This window comes from Carex rostrata, chromosome 8 (genome assembly GCF_964058835.1).
Source record: "Carex rostrata chromosome 8, lpCarRost1.2, whole genome shotgun sequence".
In the NCBI taxonomy this organism is placed as follows: Eukaryota; Viridiplantae; Streptophyta; class Magnoliopsida; order Poales; family Cyperaceae; genus Carex; species Carex rostrata.
In genome coordinates, this window is record NC_135925.1 from 3,120,167 (window position 1) to 3,141,928 (window position 21,762).

The following is a 21,762-nucleotide window of genomic DNA, read 5'->3' on the forward strand; positions in this document are numbered from 1 at the left end:
TTACGGGTAAAAATGATGAATATAAAGATTAATAAGAGAAGCCCGTACTCTATAAATCAATCTTCTTTTCTTTTAATGAAAAAAGATCGAACCGATCTTTCCCATTTTTATTTAATTCACTATTCGATTTTGTAATTTTTCCATTTTTTTTTTGACGAAAAAAGAATGCACATACGAAACATGTTGCCTTGCCTTACATTTAGTTTTGTCAGACGAAATATCAACCTTAAGAAGCGAATCTAGCAAAGAGATGGTGATGACTTGGTCACTCCATAATTTTTAAAATTTTGATTAAATAATAAAGTTAAAATGCATGATTTTGTGCTTCAATCATACTCATCTTCAAAACAGCCAATCCGAACCACTCAACATAATCTTCATATTAAAATATACTTTGAGACCAAATTCCTTACATTTTTTTAAATAGATATAAAATCACTATTTTGGATGGTCCAGAATCTTCTAAAAACTATGATTTTGTACTAACAAAAATAAAAAATTTGATCTCCAACCAAATTTTAATATGAAGATCATGTTGAATAGATCAAGTTGACCGTTCGGACTTTAAAGACAACGATAAGGATGTAGAACATGATTAGAGCCTAAAACCAATGGTGCATTTTAACCCTATTCCAAATAATGTTAGTTTAATTTGTACTCCCTGTTTCATTGTGCGCAATCTACAAAGAAAACAAATATTATTATGGTCTATATTATATCTTAATTTAATTTGAACAATAAAAGAAATCACCGGAAAATATGATGCAGCGTAAACGCAAAAGCAGTAGAAGCACATTTCAGAATACACACAAAAAAAAAAACGCTTCCATTTGTAGTTATTCGTCATTTACACGACCACAGAAATTTTATGAAAAAAGTTGGCAGAAATGATATAAAAATGACATGCTATGAAATATGAACTAATCTTACACCACTAAAAAAATTAAGCCTCTTTATATACACATCCTATTTCATCAGGACTCAATTTTCAACTAATAAATAAGGAATACAAATTTGGAATTAAAAAAAGAAGCACAGACCATACAATAAGGCGATGTGTGCATCTATTACCTTTGTCAGAGAAGAATGTACAGAAACGGATATCGAAGGCCCAAGCATCTTTTGGAAAAATCACATGGCCCAGAATTTGTCGGGATCAGGGGTATATAAAGACAGGTCTTGAATCTCGACATTTGCTATATGCAAGTTGACAAGGACTCCTTGCAACACCTTCACCACAAATAGACTTATAGGCAAAACCCACCGCTCATTGTCATCCCTGTGACATGTATTATTATGGAAATTACTCAACACAATAGATCTAGTGAAATATTAAACATTAAATTAAAGCTATTCGCAGAGAACGAGTACCTTCTAAAGTTTGAAAATTTGACTAGCATGGCCAAGTGCGAAGAAGAGAGACTATAGAACACGAGCCCACAAATGATTGCCCCAATCTGTACAGATAAGATTTTAGCATCTCATGCAACACATTCCAATACTAATTTGAATCTTTAACCTGGACAGACTTCTTATCATCTGAGTACAAGAGAGTACGTAAGTACAAGACCCAAATAGACACTGTCAATAAGCTAGTATTGCAATCCTTGTTTCATATGCACACATTTTAACATCTCGCAAGGAGTCATTATTAACGGCTACATGTACCAAAAACAAACCAAAAAGGAACACTCACAGTGTTGACAATGGAGGTAGCATTCCACAATGCATAGATACGGGTGAGAGAGGATCGCTTGGGCCCACGGCTAAAAATTGCATTAAGGCCCGCGAGAAAAGGAGATAGAAGGGACAAGGGTGGTATGAGCAAAATTATAAGGAAAGCACCAACAGAGATCCAATAGAACTGAACAAGTGTCAGAAGGGTTATTGCAAAATCACCCAGTAGCATTGTACATACCAGCAGTTGAGCTGTATCCTGTTGTAAAACAACAAAGAAATAAAAAAGTAAATATATATATATTGTCTAGCAGGAGGATCAGTGATATTTTTATTGTTTTGCAAGGATGTATGTCATCATTTTTAGTTTTGCATTGGTACATGTTAAGTTGCAATTGCTGTCTGCATTGAAATATTTTGTTGAGCAACCAAACAAAAAATAAGAAAATGCAAAAGATACAATTAAATTTACATAGAAAAAGTAAAATCATTTAATTGTTATTAAATCGGGTTACTTGTGAAAATAGGGAAAAGAATCACCCAACTTGTACTATATTTAAGATTACCTGAAAACCAACAGGTCTGGTATTTTGCAGCAAGAAGGAGACAGGGAAGAGATAATCTCTTTTGTAATCCAGGGAACCAAGTGTCCCTTCATTTAAGATCCCTCCATTGACCCCTCCAGTGATCTGCTTTCTTGAAAATGTGTTGCCCATAGATTGTGACTGACTCTGATTAAACTGAAGTTGCCTAGACACTGTTGCCTTGAGTGAGGCACCGATGCTTCTCCTGCCACAATTAATGATGGTAAACAGAAACTCTATCTAAATTGCTAGAATTTATACACACTGGCACCAAATTTGTCTTGGCCGTAACTTTAACAAGGAACTAACCCTCAATAAGCCTCCAAATTTTGGATTTCCTTGTGTTATTAAACAACATGAAGGCCCAGAGCAAGCAATTAAGAAGAATAACAAGGCCCAAAATGTGGCCCAATCAGAAGATGTCTAGCACAACAAAATGCACCAATAACAGGCACACAACAAGGAATAACACAATACACAATTTCAACGTTTGATATTAGCTAGACATCAGAAACAAAAATGGTTGACAAAGCACATTCACAGTTGTTTATTCAAAATCAGAAAAGCTAGAAATGATAAAAAATAAAAAATAAACCTTGAGCGGTCAGATGATTCTGGCATTTCCGGTGAGTTCAAGGACGTAAAAAACCCTTCATTCACAGATACGACGATGCCGAGCTGGTAGTAACCAGAAGCAGTTGCTTGAAACCATCCCAGATCAACTCTGACACCACACCTTTCAAGTTGGGGGTTTCCGTGAGTGCTTATCCACGATAGAACAGGGCCCAGCGCGGTTCTGATTTTTCTTTGGTTCACAGTTCTTAGATGCGCATTCAACCCTGCCACAAACCTGTTCCAAATTGCTGTCGATACATACTGTGAAGCAAACAAAAGTTTACATGTATTATTAGAGGATAGAAATTGCAAATGATGGATAAAATTATTAAAAAAAAATACTATACTGGATATTAATCTAAATGCAACTGAGCAAGGTGTATGCAAAAAGTAAGTCTGGAAGTTCTAAAAGTGCCTGTAAAGCGTAGATGCAAGTCAACAACTTCAATAAAACTGAAGTTCCTCAAAGCAACATCAGGAAGCTTAAAACTTTACAACCAACTTTGATTTAAATTTTACCACACAGTTGGTAAATAGAACATAGAGACGTGCTAAATAATTCAAAACATAATGTATACTTGCTATGTGTGCCTCACATCTCACCATCTATTAAAAACAGACTTTATTTGACAGGCTGTTTTCGGTTACATGTATTGTTATAAATAAGTCACATGTACCAGAGCTTTATTTGTGTTAGTTTCCTAAACTAGAGAATATGTATTGTTATAAATAAGCCACATGACCCATGTACTCTATGTAACTAAAGTCAACTTGTACATATTTTTGTTCCTCGTAAATTTGTCTTTTTGCATCTCGCTAGTTTCAGCCTCTGTCAAAACTCTAACTGGCTTGTATCAGAGCTAGAGTTGTTGTAACAATACTAATTCAACAGAAATATTATTGAGTAGATCATTTAACCCTTATATTACTGACCAACAAGATATTACAACAGGGTATCACCACAGCAAAAACAACATAGAAACATATGCTAAACTGTTCAAAACGTAATGGTTACTAATTCCAAACTGAGTTATATTTTTACTAGATACCTCTTATAATAACAAAGCAACAATATTTGACAACATGGTATCAGCATACCACCAGTAAAGAGAACACAGAGGCATGCTAAACAAATCAACACAATGTATACTAGCTCAAAACAGAAATATATATTTGTAGTAGAAAATTAGCTCTTATGATACCTGACCAACAAGATTTGACAACAGGGTATCACTGTGGAGATTATATGGACACATGTAACTACCGTCACCACCAAAAATTATGCACATGGGAAACCTCTTCTGTATGGAAGATACCACATCAAGCCGCTTCTCATCACCTCCAAGGAAGAAATCTATGTATGCCACCATCAGATCTGGTGTCGAGCCAACCTGCAATGGAATTTTTAACTTAAAGTAAGAACGAGCTAATGGATATCAAGAAGATAACTTTAGGGTAGTCCTTTGCAAGTAAATCCGTTTGTCCCATTATCACGCCCGTTAACATAGAAAAATGAGAATTTCAAAGGAAACAAGTACACAATACCTTCATTCCTTTGTAAAGAGCTCTTGATCGGCACGATCGGAGACAAGAATGATCATATTCAGTTTTAACATACTCTTGCAACCTTTGAATTTTCTTTCTTCTGCACCATTGTTTCCATGACCATGCGCAAGGATACGCAAGAACTGACAATATGCTATGCACCGACCCCTCCCACCACTCGTATGCTGCCACCTGGTTAATCTCATCTATAAAATGATTGAATGTATCTTCATACCTATAGAAAAAACATACATAGAATATAAATTTGACTTCTTGACTGGCTGTAATATTTAGACTTTTTTATATTAATTGGTGTCAACTTGTGCTTTCTCAGGGCTTTCTGCAAATTAAACCCAAAATTTTACAATATTGAAAAGTAACATGTGGAATTTCTTGAATTTGCATTTATACTGCTATTTTGGTTTAAAACGGAAGTTAACCTTAAGCCAAGGTTAAGTAGAGAAAAGATAACCACAATTGTTCTTCACTGCTCCATACTAAATTAATCAAAATGAAGTCTCTTAATAATTGCTTTGTCTTGACTTCAAAGGAAGTATCTTTGAATTTTCAAGGTTTGATTTCAGTTCAATTTGGCCATGTGAAAAGAAGAATTCATGTGATTAGCGCGTATGTGTCACTAACAGGCTTTATCAAACAATATGTAATTTGCAAATTTCTCAAATAAAATGTGGTCGTAGTTGCAGATATAAGAAAATTAAGTCTCATTTGCAACTATGATAACACATTTGATATTGATTGTGTACTCAACTGCCTGTTTTGCTTTGAATTGACAGTTTCTGGCATATCATCCTGATTTACAAAAACAGACTATTATATAGCTTAATACTTGTTGGACTACAAATATTATATCAATGGATAAGATGCCTACACTATTCCAATTATAGCATCTGGTGGAGAGTAAGGGAGATGCCAAGGTTCCCTGAAAGTATTTGGACCCATAAAATACAGCCTATGCACATGACTCTGCGTCTCCTCAGCCTTGCTTGTTCCGGGCACCTAGATTTCAACACAAAAGTATAAAAAAAGGACACTGCGGTACAGATTACACCCCTTTATTCAAAAGATCATGTTTTTACATATAATATGGTACTTAGATGGCACTTGCAAATATAAAGTAAAGTGACAGAGCAAATCATGAATGCTATTACAAACAATTAGCTCTGTTATGTCTGGCTTACATTTAAGCTCCGTTTGAACATCTAGGAAACAAGGACTTGAATGAGGGCACAATCGCCAAAAATTAACAGAGTATACCTTTGCAATTATGAGAATACGTGTACAATTTACAAACATCATAAAAATGATACGTAATATTAGGAAAAAAGCAAGAACCTAAACCCAACCAATGAAGAAGTGAACAAACCAAAGTTCAGAAAGTAGTACCTCTGCTAATGAAAGCAAATATGGAAAAGAAGCATGCCCATCATTTCCAATTGCACTTTTGGCTGGGTATGGATAATCATTTCCACCCATTTTAATTCTCAGAGCTGTTATCAAAAATGCCAGAAGGATAAGAAAGAATGAGAGGAGGATTCCAAAAGCCCAGGGACCACCAAAAGTGTATATGATTTCCTCAATTGGTGTGTAGCAATTTGGCATCTTGTACTTGTCTGATAAGCACCTATAGGGGCAGCTTGGCTGAGTTGCACCACCTGAAGAGGTTAATGGGCAAGTTCATTATGAAAAAAATATGCCGGCTGTCTATGGCCAATAACTAACAAAGACAGAAAAGAGAGCAAAGAAATGACAGGAAAACAAAATTTCAAATATTTACATGATGATGATAATGATGATAAAAAAGATTAACGAAAAAAATGATGCGATACTAGAATATTTTGTTTGCTTTGTGCTTAAGCACTGTAACCATCAGTAGCAAGTACTAAGCTTTTTTGACCAAGGGAAAGCTCAAATGAAATTGGAAGTATAGAGAAGACCTGTATTAGATGGTGCAGAGGTAGCAATGACTGGGCCAACATGATAATAGATCCTAAGTTTTAATTAACAAACTACAAATTAAGAAGAGCCATAAAAACAGATCTTCAAAAACTAACCTCTCACATAAATGAAGTCGGCACGGTAAGGTAGAGAATCAAGGGAACAAGGCATACAAAGTGACGAGTTGGATCCAGCCACATCCTTGTACGTGCCAATGGGACATTCCTACAAGGAAATGCAACTGAGAGTTGGCAAAATGATTAAAGGGTAAATGAGTGGCTATGTCCCAAGGATTACAGCTTTAGAATGTGGTAGCAGCTAATGGGCTACTTTGCATATTTTGTTTAATTTGTGTTTCTAACCTTCATTTTTTTGACAAACCATTCATTTGAGGCAAAATTTAAGCTAGTACGAGTAAGAAGATTGTCACATAGTTTAGGCTGAGATGCAGAATCCTTCACTCAATTGTACTTGTATGTATATTGCATAATTGGAATATCTACACCATATGGTGAGAGAGAAAATGAGAGAGAGATCACTTGGCAGCCACTGCCAAGGGTTTCAACAGAGAGAGAGAGAGAGAGAGAGAGAGAGAGAGAGAGAGAGAGAGAGAGAGAGAGAGGGTCATACGTGACAAAATGTACCATAAAGCCCCTTTGGGCACTTCTTCCCGGTGATGGACCCATCCTCCCCATTCTGACCACCCGCATTACCTTTACCCCCACTGTGATAAAAATAAAACAAAAGCAACCAGTTCAGAGGGCCTTCTTAAGATAACTCTGCAATGCTCCAAAAACATGTGCTAATATTTTTCTTTGCTCAAAATTGTGAATGGGATAAATTACCTTGATAAAATTGTCCCGTTTACAGAAGCAATCTGCACATATTCATCTTCAGTTGCAATATTTGACCAATGAAAGTGAACTCTCCCGCCACCACCTCCACCACCCCCATGTGGGCCACCCCTTCCACCGGCTACTGACAAAGATGAGTTCTCCTCAAGCAGAAGTGATTGAAGGAATAAAAGAACAGTACCACCTGAACCACCTCCCAGTCCACCTGTCAGTGACCCATTTGACCTGACACTATTGGGTAAAGGGCTCTGGCCATCTGCGCTTAAGGATCCATGTATTTCTAGCTTTGAAAGAGGCCATTTCATTGATCCTACAACTGGATATCCGGAGTATGGACATCAGCAGTGATAAAGGATACTCTGTTTTCTAATTTGAATTTATAAAAGAACTTGATATTTTGAGAACTTCAACGATATGGACTGCATAGGGCTCTAGCAAATTAACTGGAAAAAAATCCCCCAAAAAGTATGTAGTAACAAAAAGCATCACATTACAAACCCCAAAATCACAATCATGCAGAAGTATAAACTAAAGAGACCAAAATATCAACACCATCTCAGGAGCATAAATAGAATGCATGACAGTCACACATAGACTATTGATGCAAATAACACCTCCTGCCAAAAAATCCCCCCCCCCCCCCCCCCCCACCCACACACACACAAAAAAAAAAATAATAGAAACACTAAAAGTGAAGTATGAAAAGTAAAACAAAGAACTGACCTATCATCCCTCCACCAGCGACTTTTTCTGATCCGCTTGAGCTACTGGTACCACTACCTAACTCACAAGGGAGATAAGGATCACCATATCTTCTACCACCATCCACTGATAGACCGTTGTAATGTCCAGACCCGCCTTTCCCACCATGTCCAGCCCCACCGCCTGCCCCATTTGTCAGAAATTTTCCTTTGCCAATGCCCTCTTTGCAACCTGCCCAATTTTTAAAAGACAAAAAGTGTGAGAACTCGTATGTAAAGTTATGTTAAGATACAACATATTTAGGTTTAAAACTACTATGGAATAGTTTGTGTGTTCTTTGTACTTCAATTTAAAATATGACCTCATAGTTTGTTTTCCTCCTACTAATCCAAAACAAAATTATCACATACAAGCACCACTGGAACCATTAATGATAAACACCAAGGACAATGGCGAAAAGGAACTACACAAGGTTGCCTGCAGAGAATGAACTGAGAAGAAAACTAAGAAGTAGATCCGAAAAACAATAATACACAATTACACAAGGTCATAGCCACAGTACAATAAGAATTGAAACACCGAATCACCTAACTCTGAGGCACTAATCGTGCCATCTGTATCAATTGTGACTGTCCTTGCTCGGTGAATATGAACAACACTTCCTTTAACAACACCACTCACTATTAAGTCTTCAACTCGACAAATCTGCAGTAGAGAAAGAAAATAGGACTTAAATTGAGTTGAAAAAATAAGTTTCAAATTTCACAATGACAACAAAAGTACATAAATCGTTCAATTATTTTCACAAAATACTATTAAAGTGGCACTTATTTTCATAAAATACTATTAAAGTGGCACTTATTTTCACAAAATACTATTAAAGTGGGGCTGCCGATGTTAACCCAGACCTGCCTAATTAGATGGTTAGGGTCATGTAAGGATTTTTACAGATGTCATTGGCAGCCTACTGTGGAGATTCCAGTTACATTTAAAGAATAACCGAACATGGCTGGTGTGAAAGTGGAAATATACCGAAGGAAAATTAATAATAAGAAAACAAATCACAATGATTTTTTGTTTACCTGTAATGTGAAGGATAAGGAGCTGTTCACATGGCAGTCATCAGGAGGCATTATTAGTTCATTAGGGCAAGTTTGACTCTCACACGGCAACTGCACTTCCCTAAAAAGACACATATAAGCACGCAGAAAGGAAATGCCTTAGCTGTGAAGAACAGAAAGTAAGATTTGTAAATAAAATATGATCTAAACTTACGAGCTGCTTTCTGCACCATCTAACGTGGCTTGAAGGAATGATCCAGGTCCGACCTGTTCAGAGAGGAAAGTTTTAGAATAGAAGTCGGAAAACTTATGTAATAGGGTTTTAAAATAAATTATGATCTCTAATTAGAGTTACTATATGAAACCTTGCCATCTATCAGATCGCTGAAGTTTGTAACTTAGTAATATAGTGTATCATTTGAGTCACAACCAAAGCAAACAAAGGAGGCAAAACAGCTCAGCTAACTTACTAAGATATTGTAGAAAAGGGACAGGAAAAGCCGCTGAGCTTTAATTCCATCCCCTGAGCCTGATAAATTGAGAAGTCCTTGACCATATACTACCAAATCAGCATTTGAAGATAAGACTGAATTATGCTGTCACAAGCCAAAAGTTAGGAATGTCAAAAAGTTGGACAACAAAGAGGATTTGCATTTTAAACTTTTCCAGGGTTAAATAGGAAATTTCGGTCCTTTCTACCTTAAGAACAATGAGGTTCCTTGCTTCAAGCATAGAGACCCGAACATCCTCATTACGTCCTCCCTCAATTTTAATTTTTGAATCCCACATCAGAAGCATTTTAACAGACATCCTGAAGGCACCATATACCTTCAAAAAATATCAACAAAAAAGGACTCTTAACAAGATAGGATGGCACCTAATAGGATATTTTATGGATTTAACCATTTATACTAAGCTCGACTGAGTTAACAAACAAATCCAAGTATGTGATGATCTTTTTAGCCCATGCCTTAATAACAGAATCACTCATGAGAAGTTCCTCAGCAACCAACTCAAACTCAGATATTGGATTTTCAGAAAGTCCAAAGCAAATACTGCCGCCATCAATCAGTTTAATTTGCCCAGTGACCTAAATAAAAAAGAAAAAAAGAGTACGATTACAATGAAACATGTTAATGTGATATTGGAGGTTCACAGTAAAAATACATCAATAATATAGCTTCAGGGCATCTTAAAGTGATGACTACATCACTAAAAAAACTAAGTGAAGGTTTCATATCTGTCCTTCAAAAATTTATTAGTCATAGTTTAAGGAGACGAATTTAGGTCTTTATTCCACAGACACATCCATTAAACATCACTAGTCCCAGTTTCTTAGAAATCAAATTTGAGTTCAGAAAACATCACCAAGCCACGCGGTGGCAGAGTTCAAGAGTTAAAATAAGGACTTCTAACTATAGAATGCAGTGGAGAGGCCCTCTTTTTTTCTAGACGAGCATCATTGATGTAGTTATCTATATTATTATATAAAGCACATACAGACTGGACAGGTCTAGTGTCCACATGGTCACACACGTGTTTGTTGTCCTAAATACCCCTGATATGTACACTGACAATCGACTTTAAGAAAATCCAACGGTTGTGGTCCATCCCCACAACACATTCTTTCTTCTCGAGTTGAAACCCACTCCATCACGCAGAAAAATACCACCAGTTGCTTCCTCTCCTCACTCGTGCGGGACCACTCTGAACATATCTCTTATCCTTTCGCACCACTCCCTTCTAAATCTCTCACTCTCTCTCTCTCTCTCTCTCTCTCTCTCACCGTTTTTCTCCTCTGAGCTATCGCTTTCCCTCCTCTTCACCCACCACTAGCAAAATTCCACTGGCCTGCTACCCTTCACGGCCAGTTCTTTCTACACTGCAGCCGCACCATCCCTTCAAAGCCCCTCTGTCCCAGATTGGCCACCCATGTACCGAGAAGATGTTGCTGTCTCCACCACGATTCGTTGTCTCAGGTTCGTTTCCTCCATGCACTTCTTTTTTGAACGGATTGATGAATTCATCTCTCTCATTTAATCTAAAAGTCGATCAAATAATGTCTGTCCAGATTCTTGGTCTCCCTTCTACTGTATTGGTTGATTTCAATCGATTTTCTTTACCCCCAACATCAGAAACCCTAAATGGAAGCACGATTTCTAAAACATGATTTCTCTCTTGGTGCGTCTTGCTTGAATTTCTTTGCACTTCTTCAATGCAACAACAACAAAGCCTTAGAAACCCAACCAGAGGAGGGTTTCATTTCCATAAAAGGCTGTATATTACGTTGGCTCGCCACGCCTATCACAACCCCCCTCCTTTTACACTTTCAATAGTTTTTGATATATTAAAAAGGTCTATATTTCTCTTAATTATCTGTTGATCATTTTCATGCTTAAAAACTCGTTGGTTTGCCTGAATGGGGTTAAGCTGCTGCCAGTGTTGGGACTTGGGACCCTTACCAATACTGAGTTTGTTTGACCTGCACGGATGTTGTGGTTTCTTACTTTACTCGCACAAATGCCAGGACTTGTATCAAAGGGCAGTTTTTTTGTTCTTTTATGCATCCCTATATAACACATGCAATTAAAACCTACTTAACAGAACCACAGATTGTAATGACAGATCATAGTTTTCCGGGGATGTCTAAGGTAGTATATGACTTGCACATGAAATTGCCTTAAAACTAATGTACCAAACAAAAATATGGTGTAAACATATAAAGCTACTAACTTGTACTCTAGTCCAAAGCAAAGGAACAAGCACTTGCGCAGCACCTTCAACCAGCACGTTCGACCAGACTACGCTCACAGCAAAGCCCAGCAATGGAGTTTCCGTGTGTGTAGTGAAATTGTCATTGCTCACCTTCAATGTCTGTAATGATTTATCATATAAAGTCCCAGCTCCACCGGCATTCTCAGGGCAACCATGACTTCTCCCACCTAATCTTGGCAACAAGAAAAAAAGTCAAAACAAATTATACGTCGTTGAATCATCAAATTTGCCTCCAGATAAAGTAAATTTGGTACAGAAGCTTGTGCAACTAGTTCAGCAAGTAAATAGGTTGACCAAGAATTCACATCCCCTAAGATCTCAAATTTTGAGGTGATCCATACAAAATTTTAACCGTTCGGCACGCATTTTAAAGCAACCAATTTCATAATAATACTGCCCCGTGCATCTAAATAGGCACCGAAAATAATTTTTGGTCTGGTTTTGACATCAACTGAAATGTTGAGATAACTCAGAGGATACGGACCCGGTTGACCAGACCAATCAGATTCTCTGGACCTGTGCATTTCTTATATTCATTTTTATGTTTTTGCATTCAAACAAAAGTGCAGGCAAACACGTAGATAGCGATTGCTTAGACACTTGAGTGCAGTGCACACCAAGTAATATGATTTATCATGAGGCAGGTGAAGTTATATGGATGTACACTTGCAAGCCTGCGGGCACTTGAGTCCACTCCTATAATAAAGGGGTCTCCAAATGCTAAAAGTTTGCCACAGCTGGTTTGTACTTGATTGATGAGCCAGTATCATAGAAAACCAACCATGATTTCAACTTTGCTTGGTAGATACAATGAACCGAGTCTATTTGTGTGTAATTTGAAAATTTCTATCCTTTCAAACTTAAGAATTTAGTAAAGCAAGCTGACACAACATACTTTAGTTTTTCTCTAAATAACATGCGAGTCAAGTCAACTATTAGCATACCTACGATCCTTCTCTTGACAAAGTTACTTTTTAAGCTTCCAAATTAAGAAATCTAATGGTGATGCTATAAAAATTCTAACTTCAAAATACGAAGGACCACAGAAGGCCAAAGACAACATTGATTTTTCACTTTTAGCTTTGAAAAAAAGACAATTGGACATTATAGTAGGTTTCTGACTTCAAGAGAGACTATACTTGGTTGTTGATGTCAATTACTCCACAATCCTGTTTATAAAGTAATTAGTAAGATAATTTCTGAAATTTGAGTTTACAACCATCAAGACTCTCACTTTTAGTGCGCATCAGGTGATCTAGACCCTTACGTGCTCAACTGCATTGTTTAGCAAATACTGAATATTTTTGCTGCATCATGCCTATTGCAAAGACTAAGGTGAATTAAGATATATATCGACTGTTACAATAGTTAACTGGTCTCATTAGAATGAGGATGGCAACATAAATCACCATCCAAAACCTTTAGAGAAAAAAATAAGCCTACAAAACTTAGATGAAAAGGTCAAAAACCCTTTAGTCATATTTTGTTCAACTTAACCTTGATATAAATGCTTTGCTATCATTTGCAAGAAAAACAATTGCATTTCTTGTAAATATCAAAAATGGTTTGGAATTTGGATAATTCATGTGAAGATAAAACATCAGACATAATTTGCAAAAAGATTTTTAAAGATTCATAATGTTTATTTGAACTTAGAAAAAGTGACAAAAAGAGTTAAGTAGCACCATGGACAGAAATCGTGACGTCTTGTTGGATGCTATAACACTCCATAGAAATCCTCCCACCACCACCCCCACCCCATCCAGGCCCTCCTGCAGCACTGATGGTACCATTCCCAGTCCTAAGGTTACCAAAAAAATACTAAAGTTAAGTAGGGTTCATATAATATAAAAAAATATAGTCCAAGTAAGCATTCAAATCAAGGTTCTCATAGTAGTTTATACCATATTAATTTACAAGTGAATGTGAATTACAGGCTGGCCAGTGACAATTCAATACCACACCAAACAACTTCAGTATATGCTAGGTTTCCCAAATTCATATCCTCTTAGGTAACATATTACTTCTGTTTAGATCCGGACCATCCGATCAGAATCTGCATGAATATTAAAGGGCCCCATGCATTCCACCTCGGGCCGAGTTGGCCCGGATTCTGATCAGACGGCCCAGATCTAAATAGAAATATTATGTTACCTCAGAGAAAATGGACTCAAGTTTCCCTGATTGTTTTGTCATAATGACGGTGAAATGTTACGGACTTGTGAGGGCCCACTTGACAGTCCTGTATGTTATATAACATGGCTCTCGTTACTTACCTATCATCTACTAAAACCTATGCTAGAAGAGGGAAATAAAAAGTTAAAAGAGTTCTCACAATCTGAAAGCATGAATAACAATACTTCCACCAGACCCGCCACCTCCTTCCGTCCCCCCTTCTCCTCCTTCTGCCAAAACAAACCCCTCAACAACCAACGATTTATTCGCCCATAGCGCAACACGGCCCCCACCATCACCCCCACATTCCTTCTCTAACGAGGCGATACCACCCGAACTACCATAGCTCCAAGGGTCTGAGAGTGTTGACCAAGCATACACATCCCCTCCCCAATTTGTCCTATTCATTTTCACACAAGACGCACCCCTGCCACCATGGCCTCCACCTGCTTTTTCACAGCACGGTGGGGTTCCACTAGTCTGGGGAGGGGCTTCACCTCCCAGAGCAGTTGTATTTACAATTGATTTGTAGTTTAAGAATATATTGGTGGCATTAAATTTGATCGAGCCCGCAGCAATTGAAGCCTGGGAGCCTATTTCAATATTACCAGAGAGGTTTACGCTGATTTGGCAACCTTTTATTGGACAGGTTAATTTTGTATTGGGGGAGAGGTGTAGATTGCCAGACCCGTATATGCACAAGTCATTGGAGAGGTGAGTGTCTGATTTAATAAAGCATGTGGTGTTGAAAGATCCCACACCGTTCAAGTCATTGCATGAAAAGGAGTTACGGGAGAATGAGTTGCATGAGGTGGACCCCTTCACTGGGAGAAGCCTTACGAGACAGATAATGATAGGTAAGAGAAACCACCTCAACGAGTTTCCATAATTCAACATTGAAGGCATTATCGCCACATATTAGATGTACCACTTTACATGTCTCCATACCATTGCATGTAACTTCTATCAAAAATCAACATATCGATGAGTCCTATGTACAACCAAGTATTGAAGACCTGACATGTGAGAAAAATAACCCAAGGACCTATTATTTTGGGTAATGAAATGAAAAGGTAATCACATTAGATGTCAGTTCCAATTTTGAAACACGAACAACTTAAAATAGGAAACTATCATTTAGCTATGAAAAACAATGTATCAAATTTTATGTCTACCTGGAAGATAATTAATTATCTTAAGATTAAGGATTTCCTTACTAACCGAAATAAAAAACCCTAGAAAGTAATAATTGTAGTTCATTCAGATTACTACTATAAAATATGCTTCATTCCAATTTAAAGAGGGCTATAAGAGATCACTACCCTTTCAATTTTGATCAAATTTTAATCAAGTACAATATGGTTATATAATGGAGTTACAGCAATTCAAACGTTTCTCTATCAAGAGAATATTCAAAAATTACTTCTCAATTCTAATGTTTAGAAACTGCTTTCTCCTGTAACTGAACCAGATCACCAGTTGATTCAAACACAAAAAGCAAAGCCGCATTCAGTTACTTACATATACACTTCCAATCAAAATTCATTCAGTTCATCAACTAATCCAAGCAATAAGCCCCAATTAGTAATTTCATGAGAAACACTAGTAAAGTAGAGAGTAAGAGTAAGAGTGAGACCTGGCTTCGGATACTAGATCGGCGAGAGATCCAAGAGAAAACCCTAGAACTTTCAGGATTTTTGCTTTCTTTTTTTGTTCCTCTCAAAGTTCACTCCGGAGCTTTTTCTTTTGACTGTAGCTGTCCTTATCGTTTCTTCTCTGTTTCGCACTTTAAGAATTAAGCAGGAGAAATTTTGTTTTATTATTTTCTGGAACTTTTTGTATATTTTCTTTCTCTGTCTTTGTTTATTTCCCAATTCAGTCTTCTACAATGCTTTCAACGAAATTTTTGTAGAATGTTTTGATAAATGAAATGTTTTTAATACGGCTTTTGATAAGAGTAATGAACTCTCTTTTATGCTAGTGTAGTTATTGATCTAAATATATGAATATAAATTTTGAAGTTTTCTAATACATCTAATGTATTTATATAGATATTTCTTTTTTGAGCAAAAATTATTTAGATGTTTTCTAATTGCACGAGTCTTTTTTTTTTGCATGAGAAGAAAAGCTATATTGTGAATAGATAAATAATAGATAATTGCAGACTAGTGATTTTATTTAATAATCTAGACACTACATTTTAATTAGCAATGAAATTCTACACTTAATTTTTTTTTAGAAAAGATAAAAATTTTATTTGTGAGGAGAAATATAATTTTTGCATGTTCTCTTTCTCTGAAACTAGTTTGTCCTACTGTGAGAGGGAGACTTTCAAGCGGTAGCCTTTATGAAAGATTTATAACTTTGTTAATAAAAATCTCAATATTTATCTAAATTTCTTGGTAAAAAATTGTTGTTATATTTTTCTCACACTTTGCTTAAAAAATTAAATCTGTTCAAATTACGAAAACAATAAATACAGTACAACTTTTCACATTATTTTAATTCTATATCGTTCATCTCTCTCACAAACATATTATTGTTGTGAATAAACAAATAACACAATTTTATTTCACCAGTGATTCAATTATTAGATGAATAAATGACAATAGAATATAAAAAAAGTTGTTTTTTATTTAGTGCAACTTAAATAAATAATTTTTCTTCATAGATGCAATGCATTAAATCAGTAATGTTACTGGAATTGTGAAGTATTGTAGATGAGCCGGGACACATGCTGCTCTTGCCGGGGTTGCTTTGTCAATTGGAAACTCTTATTTTAAGTGAGTGCGATGCGCGTGACAGGTTTAATTTCATCCGTCGGCAGAGGAACAATTCCAACCCCTAGCGTGCGTGCTTCTCACGCTTTTATTCTTTCGTCTTTGCTAGTAGGGGTGAGTAATGAGCGAGCATGAGCGAGTTAGGGTATGCTCGTGCTCGCTCGTTTAATAAATGAGTGAGTTGTCAAATGAGCGAGTTCAAGCGAGCGAATAAATGAGCGAGTTATGAGCGGCTCACGAGTTATGAGTACTAAAATTTAATAAATTGTCATAATTCAATTAAATAGAATAATAACAAAAAAATCAACGGTATTACAAAAATAGAATAATAACAACATAAACTAACAATAGCATCAACAAACAACGATCAACTAAAACTAAAGCAGCACTAATAAAAATCCAACATAAATCCAAAAACATAAACTAACAACAGCACACTGTCTTGAGGCGTCTGTTTAAAAAAATAAATAAATGTATAAACTATGAATATTTGGGATTGAATGTGGCGGCGGGATTAGATGTGGCAAATTTTAAATGAGCGAGTTATGAGCGAGTTGTTAATGAGCGAGTTTAACTGAGCGGATAAATGAGCGAGTTCAAGTGAGCATTTACTGAGCGAGTTATGAGCAATTTACTCACCCCTAGCTGGGAGTGAAGTGGCAGGTAAACGGCAATTTTTTTATGAGGGTTCAAATGCCTCCATTTTTTTTTTGTCTCCATTATGTTTCTATTTTTTAAAGCTTTAATAACTTAAAATTTAAAATTTACAAGTGGAAATAAAACCGTTAGATGTAATCTATGTTATTTTCTCTATGTGCTCATAAAAAATTTTCACATTTCAATTTTATTTTTATGTGAATCAATAAGTTCAAAAGTCAACGTCTAGAAATCATCCACATTATTGCGTTTTTTACAAGCTCTTGATGACAATCAAAATAAAATTGAAATGTCATAATTTTTTACACGTGCATAAATAAAACGATGTAGATCATATCCAACGGTTTTATTTTGACTTTTAAGTTTTAAATTTTAAATTATTAAAGTTTTAAAAAATGGAGGCATGGTGGAGGCACAAAAAAGGAGGCATTTGAACCCTCCTCTTTTTTTATTCATAGAAATTATAAAATTCAGACACACAAAAATAAAAAGAGTATCTCGTTTCTATCGAGTATAGTAAAATTGGACTCGTCCGATCCATTGATTTTTTTTTTTTTAACTGTATAGAGAATTTGTAAAAATGAAAAATAATAAAAAAATTATGGATTGTTTCAGTGACTCCGATCCATATAGGTAGTTGATTTTTTCTGGCACAAAATTCTCTGGATTTGTGCCGCAGAAAATCAACCAACTAGTGAATGGATCGTGAATAGTGATTCTGATTCATAAAGGAATTGATTTTCTATGGCAGATAAAATCATCTGTCTTCGTAGAAAATCAATAGTTACAGGAGATTTTGTGTCACAGAAAATCAACATCTTTATAGATCGGAATCACTGTTCATGATCAATAATTTATTTTTTCCTCTACACAGTTTTAAAAAAAATTAATAAATCGGACTCAGTGAATCCGATCTTACTATATGTGATAGAAACGAGGCAGTCTTTTTATTTTTGTATGTCTGAATTTTATAATTTTTATGGATAAAAATTTTCCAGATAAATCACCCCGCTTATAAGGAAAATGTCCAATTTGCCCCTCCGACGGTCCGACCAATTCCTGCTCTCTCGTTTGCTATCCTGTTGGAAGACCGATAACGGAATTCCTCGCACGGTGCCATTGACTATGTTCTGGTGTTGTATTAACTATTGACTATACAGGCTTATTAGTATTTTGTGTTGGTTTTTGTGGAACGGTTCAAACCCATTTAATTAGCTTAAGCTGCGGAAAGAGTAAAACAAAAAATTTTACAACTAACTTAAGCTACGGATTAAATGAATCAAGAAGATTCGTTTAATCCTATTTACAGATCTACTCCATAATTGATTTTCTAAAGCATTAAATCTATTTACAAATTAAACAGATTAATATAACAATTTATACCTTGATTCCAAATCTCAGTTGGAATGCAGACCGAGCGAGTAGAGCCTCACCAGGGATGGAATCGACTCACAGTATCACACGTGTGATACCTCTATTGGTTATCCACCAGGACTAACCGGAGAGCGATTTACTTCTTCTGCCAGAAATACCGTAAACCGCGGAATTCTGCAGAAACACTATTCACCGAGAAAATGATGAAATAAATATATTTGTGTCCCGAAGTAACTCGGTTTTGCTTAAAAGCTAAACCGCAGGATTACACAAAATATATTATTTCCTAATCTCGAAATAACCGAAATCAAGGAAGAGAGAAAAACCGATTAACGAAGTAATCAGATTAACACGTGAATTAGTGAGTCTTTCTCTCTACCCCTACCCCTCTATTTATAGACTTTTGAGGAGGTTTGCAAAAGACTAAAATACCCCTCAAAACAAATCTATTTACCAAAAGCCCTTGACACCTCATCCTTTTATCATGTGAAATGACCAAAATACCCTTGCCACCTCACATGACACATGTCAACACATGGGAAGTCGGCACCAAGGGAAAAAGACCATTTTGCCCTTGGCCCATTAAGGCATGAATAGTGTTGGGCTTTGATTTTGGGCTTTGACTTTGGGCCTTTAATTTTAATTAAGGCTTTGATTATTTTGGGCTTTTAAATCCATAATTCAAACCCATAATTAACAATTAAAATTCCAAATCATATATATATAATTGTCATGTACAATTATATTTCTTTTCGGTTATTGTTCGGTAATTTTTATACAACGTAACGTGTACGTTTATAAATTAACCGTTGTTTCTGCTTGTCATTCTAAATGACATTTATAATTTAATTATATCACGTATAATTAATTATAACCATCTTAATATTAATTATAATCAATTTATAATTAATCAGTAAGATTCTCCGAGTAGCTCCTATATGGTGTGACCCAATAGGATCTGTGTTATGTTGGTAAACAGAGTTAAAACTGTTTTAACTTCTGTTAGTCATGGGTGGCATCTGGCAACACATCATGACCATCCAATTACACAGATGATGCTGTACTGTACAATATCACGATCCAGTAAATAATTTACTTGTGTCAGTTCTTCTGTCTCATAGCTATCAGATCAGTTTTAAGGTAGATATGTGTCATCCTTGTTAACTGTATCTTTTCTTGATCTTGAGTAGATTATCAAATATAATTACTCTTGTAATTATACCGCATGCAGATAATCTAACTCTATCAAGGGGCCCAGTGATGCTATAGCTCGTATAGAGATACGAGGGACAAGTAGTATTCTTGGTAGACTATCACTTCCTCAGCTAAGTTATACATATGGAAATGCTACCGTTATGGCTGCTTTTTACGGACAGCGTTAGATAACACTTACTCATATATATTTCTTAGTGGGAACGATAAATACCTCATACTGTAGAACTTTGACACTGAATGAAAACATAAATGACACAAACACAATTCTATTTAATGTTTCATTCGGGGTCCGTCAAATACCATGTTCTTAGAACATGAATCCATGTGATTAAAATGACATCTCGTGTCAGATGGTTTGTAAAACTTAACCATCTTTTAATCCACATGCTAACCTTATCGCGGTAATTAGTGTTCCTGCTAATTACCTTGGTCAGTGACTTTTAAGAGTATATATATTATCTATATTATGGAGTTTCACAATTTCAGTCATGAACTCGAAATGATCCATAATTTCAATAATACTCAAGGCAACAAAATGATATATAAATAAACATTCAATTCATGAACAAAGCTTTATGATTAATTTATCGTATTATTGACTTCTAGATTATTACAAACTAACATTTTGTGCCTACCCCTGACTAAAATCTTAGATCCGCCCTGTCGACGACAGATGCTGAATTAAAAAATTTATATAGGAGAAGTTGAATCGTAAAAATAAATATTTTAAATATATGATGCTTAAATTTGAATTAAATTTTCACAATCATAAAATTAAATTATAACTACTACCTTACAAATACACACTTATTTTATGAAAAGACAAAACTATATAAAATGATTTTTAATATCTATTATTAAAAATTTAAAATTATAAAAGCGGCAAGTACTTATGGCTAGCCTTTAGATCCGTACTTAACTAACAGAGCTAGTTTGATTTTATACAGCAAGACCAATAAAGATAAATTAAAATTATATATAACTAGTGCACTACATGAAGTTGAACCAACTCTGTCAATATATTTTACCTCTTAGCCTCATCTCCAATTAAACAAGGGCATCACTTGAAGCATTTGTTGCACGTAAGTTGCCTACTTGCCTGGTCCATGTCACAGAAAATTAATTAATTTAGACACTCCAAATAATTCTTTTGAAGATAAGTAATAAGATAGACACTCCAAATAATTCTTTTGAAGCATTTGTTCCACGTAAGTTGCCTGGTGGAGTGGTCAAGACTTTGCAACCCCCACGGGACAGCTGTAAAGTTGACGGTTCATGGAAGCCGCCATGGAGGGGAGGGCTGGGGTTTGTGGTGGAGGAAGGTGTCTAGCTGAAGGGGTATAGAGCTGCGCCAAGTAGAGTGTGTTCTCCTATACAAGCGGAAGCTGTAGCTCTTAGGGAGGCAATTTCTTTTGTTAAAAATTAATCTGGGGTTGGAAACATGTTCTTTTTTTTTTACTGAGAATCAGGAGTTAGCAAAGGTGTGCTCGTCACTGCATCCACCTCTTGAAGCTGATTGGAGGGCGTATCAGGAGATAAATGAAATATGGAAATTGCTAAAAGAGAATGATTTCATTTGTAGGTATATTCCTAGAAGCCAAAATTGCATGGCTGATGAGTTAGCAAAGAAAGGAAGTGTGCTGGAAGAAGGGTTCTCTGGTTTTACCTTTCCATCACTTAATTTTTGTCAGTGTGTATCAGGAGCATTGAGGTAGCTACAAAATCAAGCGTATTGACATATATATATATATGCATGTAAACTTATGAATGGTGTGGAATATAAGCCCAAGAG

General features: G+C 35.9%; 1 protein-coding gene across 5 annotated transcripts; it reads right to left on the reverse strand.

Moving 5' to 3' along the window:
• Positions 1-795: 795 nt before the first annotated feature.
• LOC144558770 (MraZ) lies at positions 796-15,749 on the reverse strand. Of its 5 annotated transcripts, none has more exons than XM_078307642.1 (23): positions 15,581-15,749; positions 14,105-14,960; positions 13,455-13,570; positions 11,728-11,936; positions 9,965-10,084; positions 9,694-9,822; positions 9,465-9,590; positions 9,209-9,261; positions 9,016-9,115; positions 8,521-8,638; positions 7,955-8,164; positions 7,223-7,547; positions 7,008-7,101; positions 6,494-6,602; positions 5,826-6,094; positions 5,311-5,438; positions 4,422-4,656; positions 4,079-4,267; positions 2,857-3,137; positions 2,244-2,466; positions 1,680-1,936; positions 1,372-1,422; positions 796-1,279 (listed from the first exon to the last, which is right to left on the reverse strand). In XM_078307642.1, the coding sequence occupies exons 2-23, from the start codon at positions 14,848-14,850 to the stop codon at positions 1,132-1,134; spliced, it is 4,236 nt and encodes a 1,411-aa protein (XP_078163768.1). In that variant the 5' UTR covers positions 14,851-14,960; positions 15,581-15,749; the 3' UTR covers positions 796-1,131. The 5 variants fall into 5 exon arrangements, with proteins under 5 accessions (XP_078163768.1, XP_078163765.1, XP_078163767.1 ...); XM_078307639.1 differs by having other exon boundaries at positions 1,372-1,457; positions 1,697-1,936; positions 15,581-15,748; XM_078307641.1 differs by having other exon boundaries at positions 1,372-1,457; positions 1,697-1,936; positions 14,105-14,989; positions 15,581-15,746.
• Between the last annotated feature and the right edge of the window lie 6,013 nt (positions 15,750-21,762).

What these genes read in the sequence shown, in the direction of transcription:
- LOC144558770 (XM_078307639.1), bottom strand. Translation starts at nt 14,850, where the DNA reads ATGCCTTCAATGTTGAATTATGGAAACTCGTTGAGGTGGTTTCTCTTA. An exon ending in GTTATTCATGCTTTCAGATT is followed by an intron (nt 13,571 to 14,104) that starts GTGAGAACTCTT and finishes TGGTAACCTTAG; the next exon opens with GACTGGGAATGGTACCATCA. An exon ending in TTTATGGTACATTTTGTCAC is followed by an intron (nt 6,603 to 7,007) that starts GTATGACCCTCT and finishes ATTTCCTTGTAG; the next exon opens with GAATGTCCCATTGGCACGTA.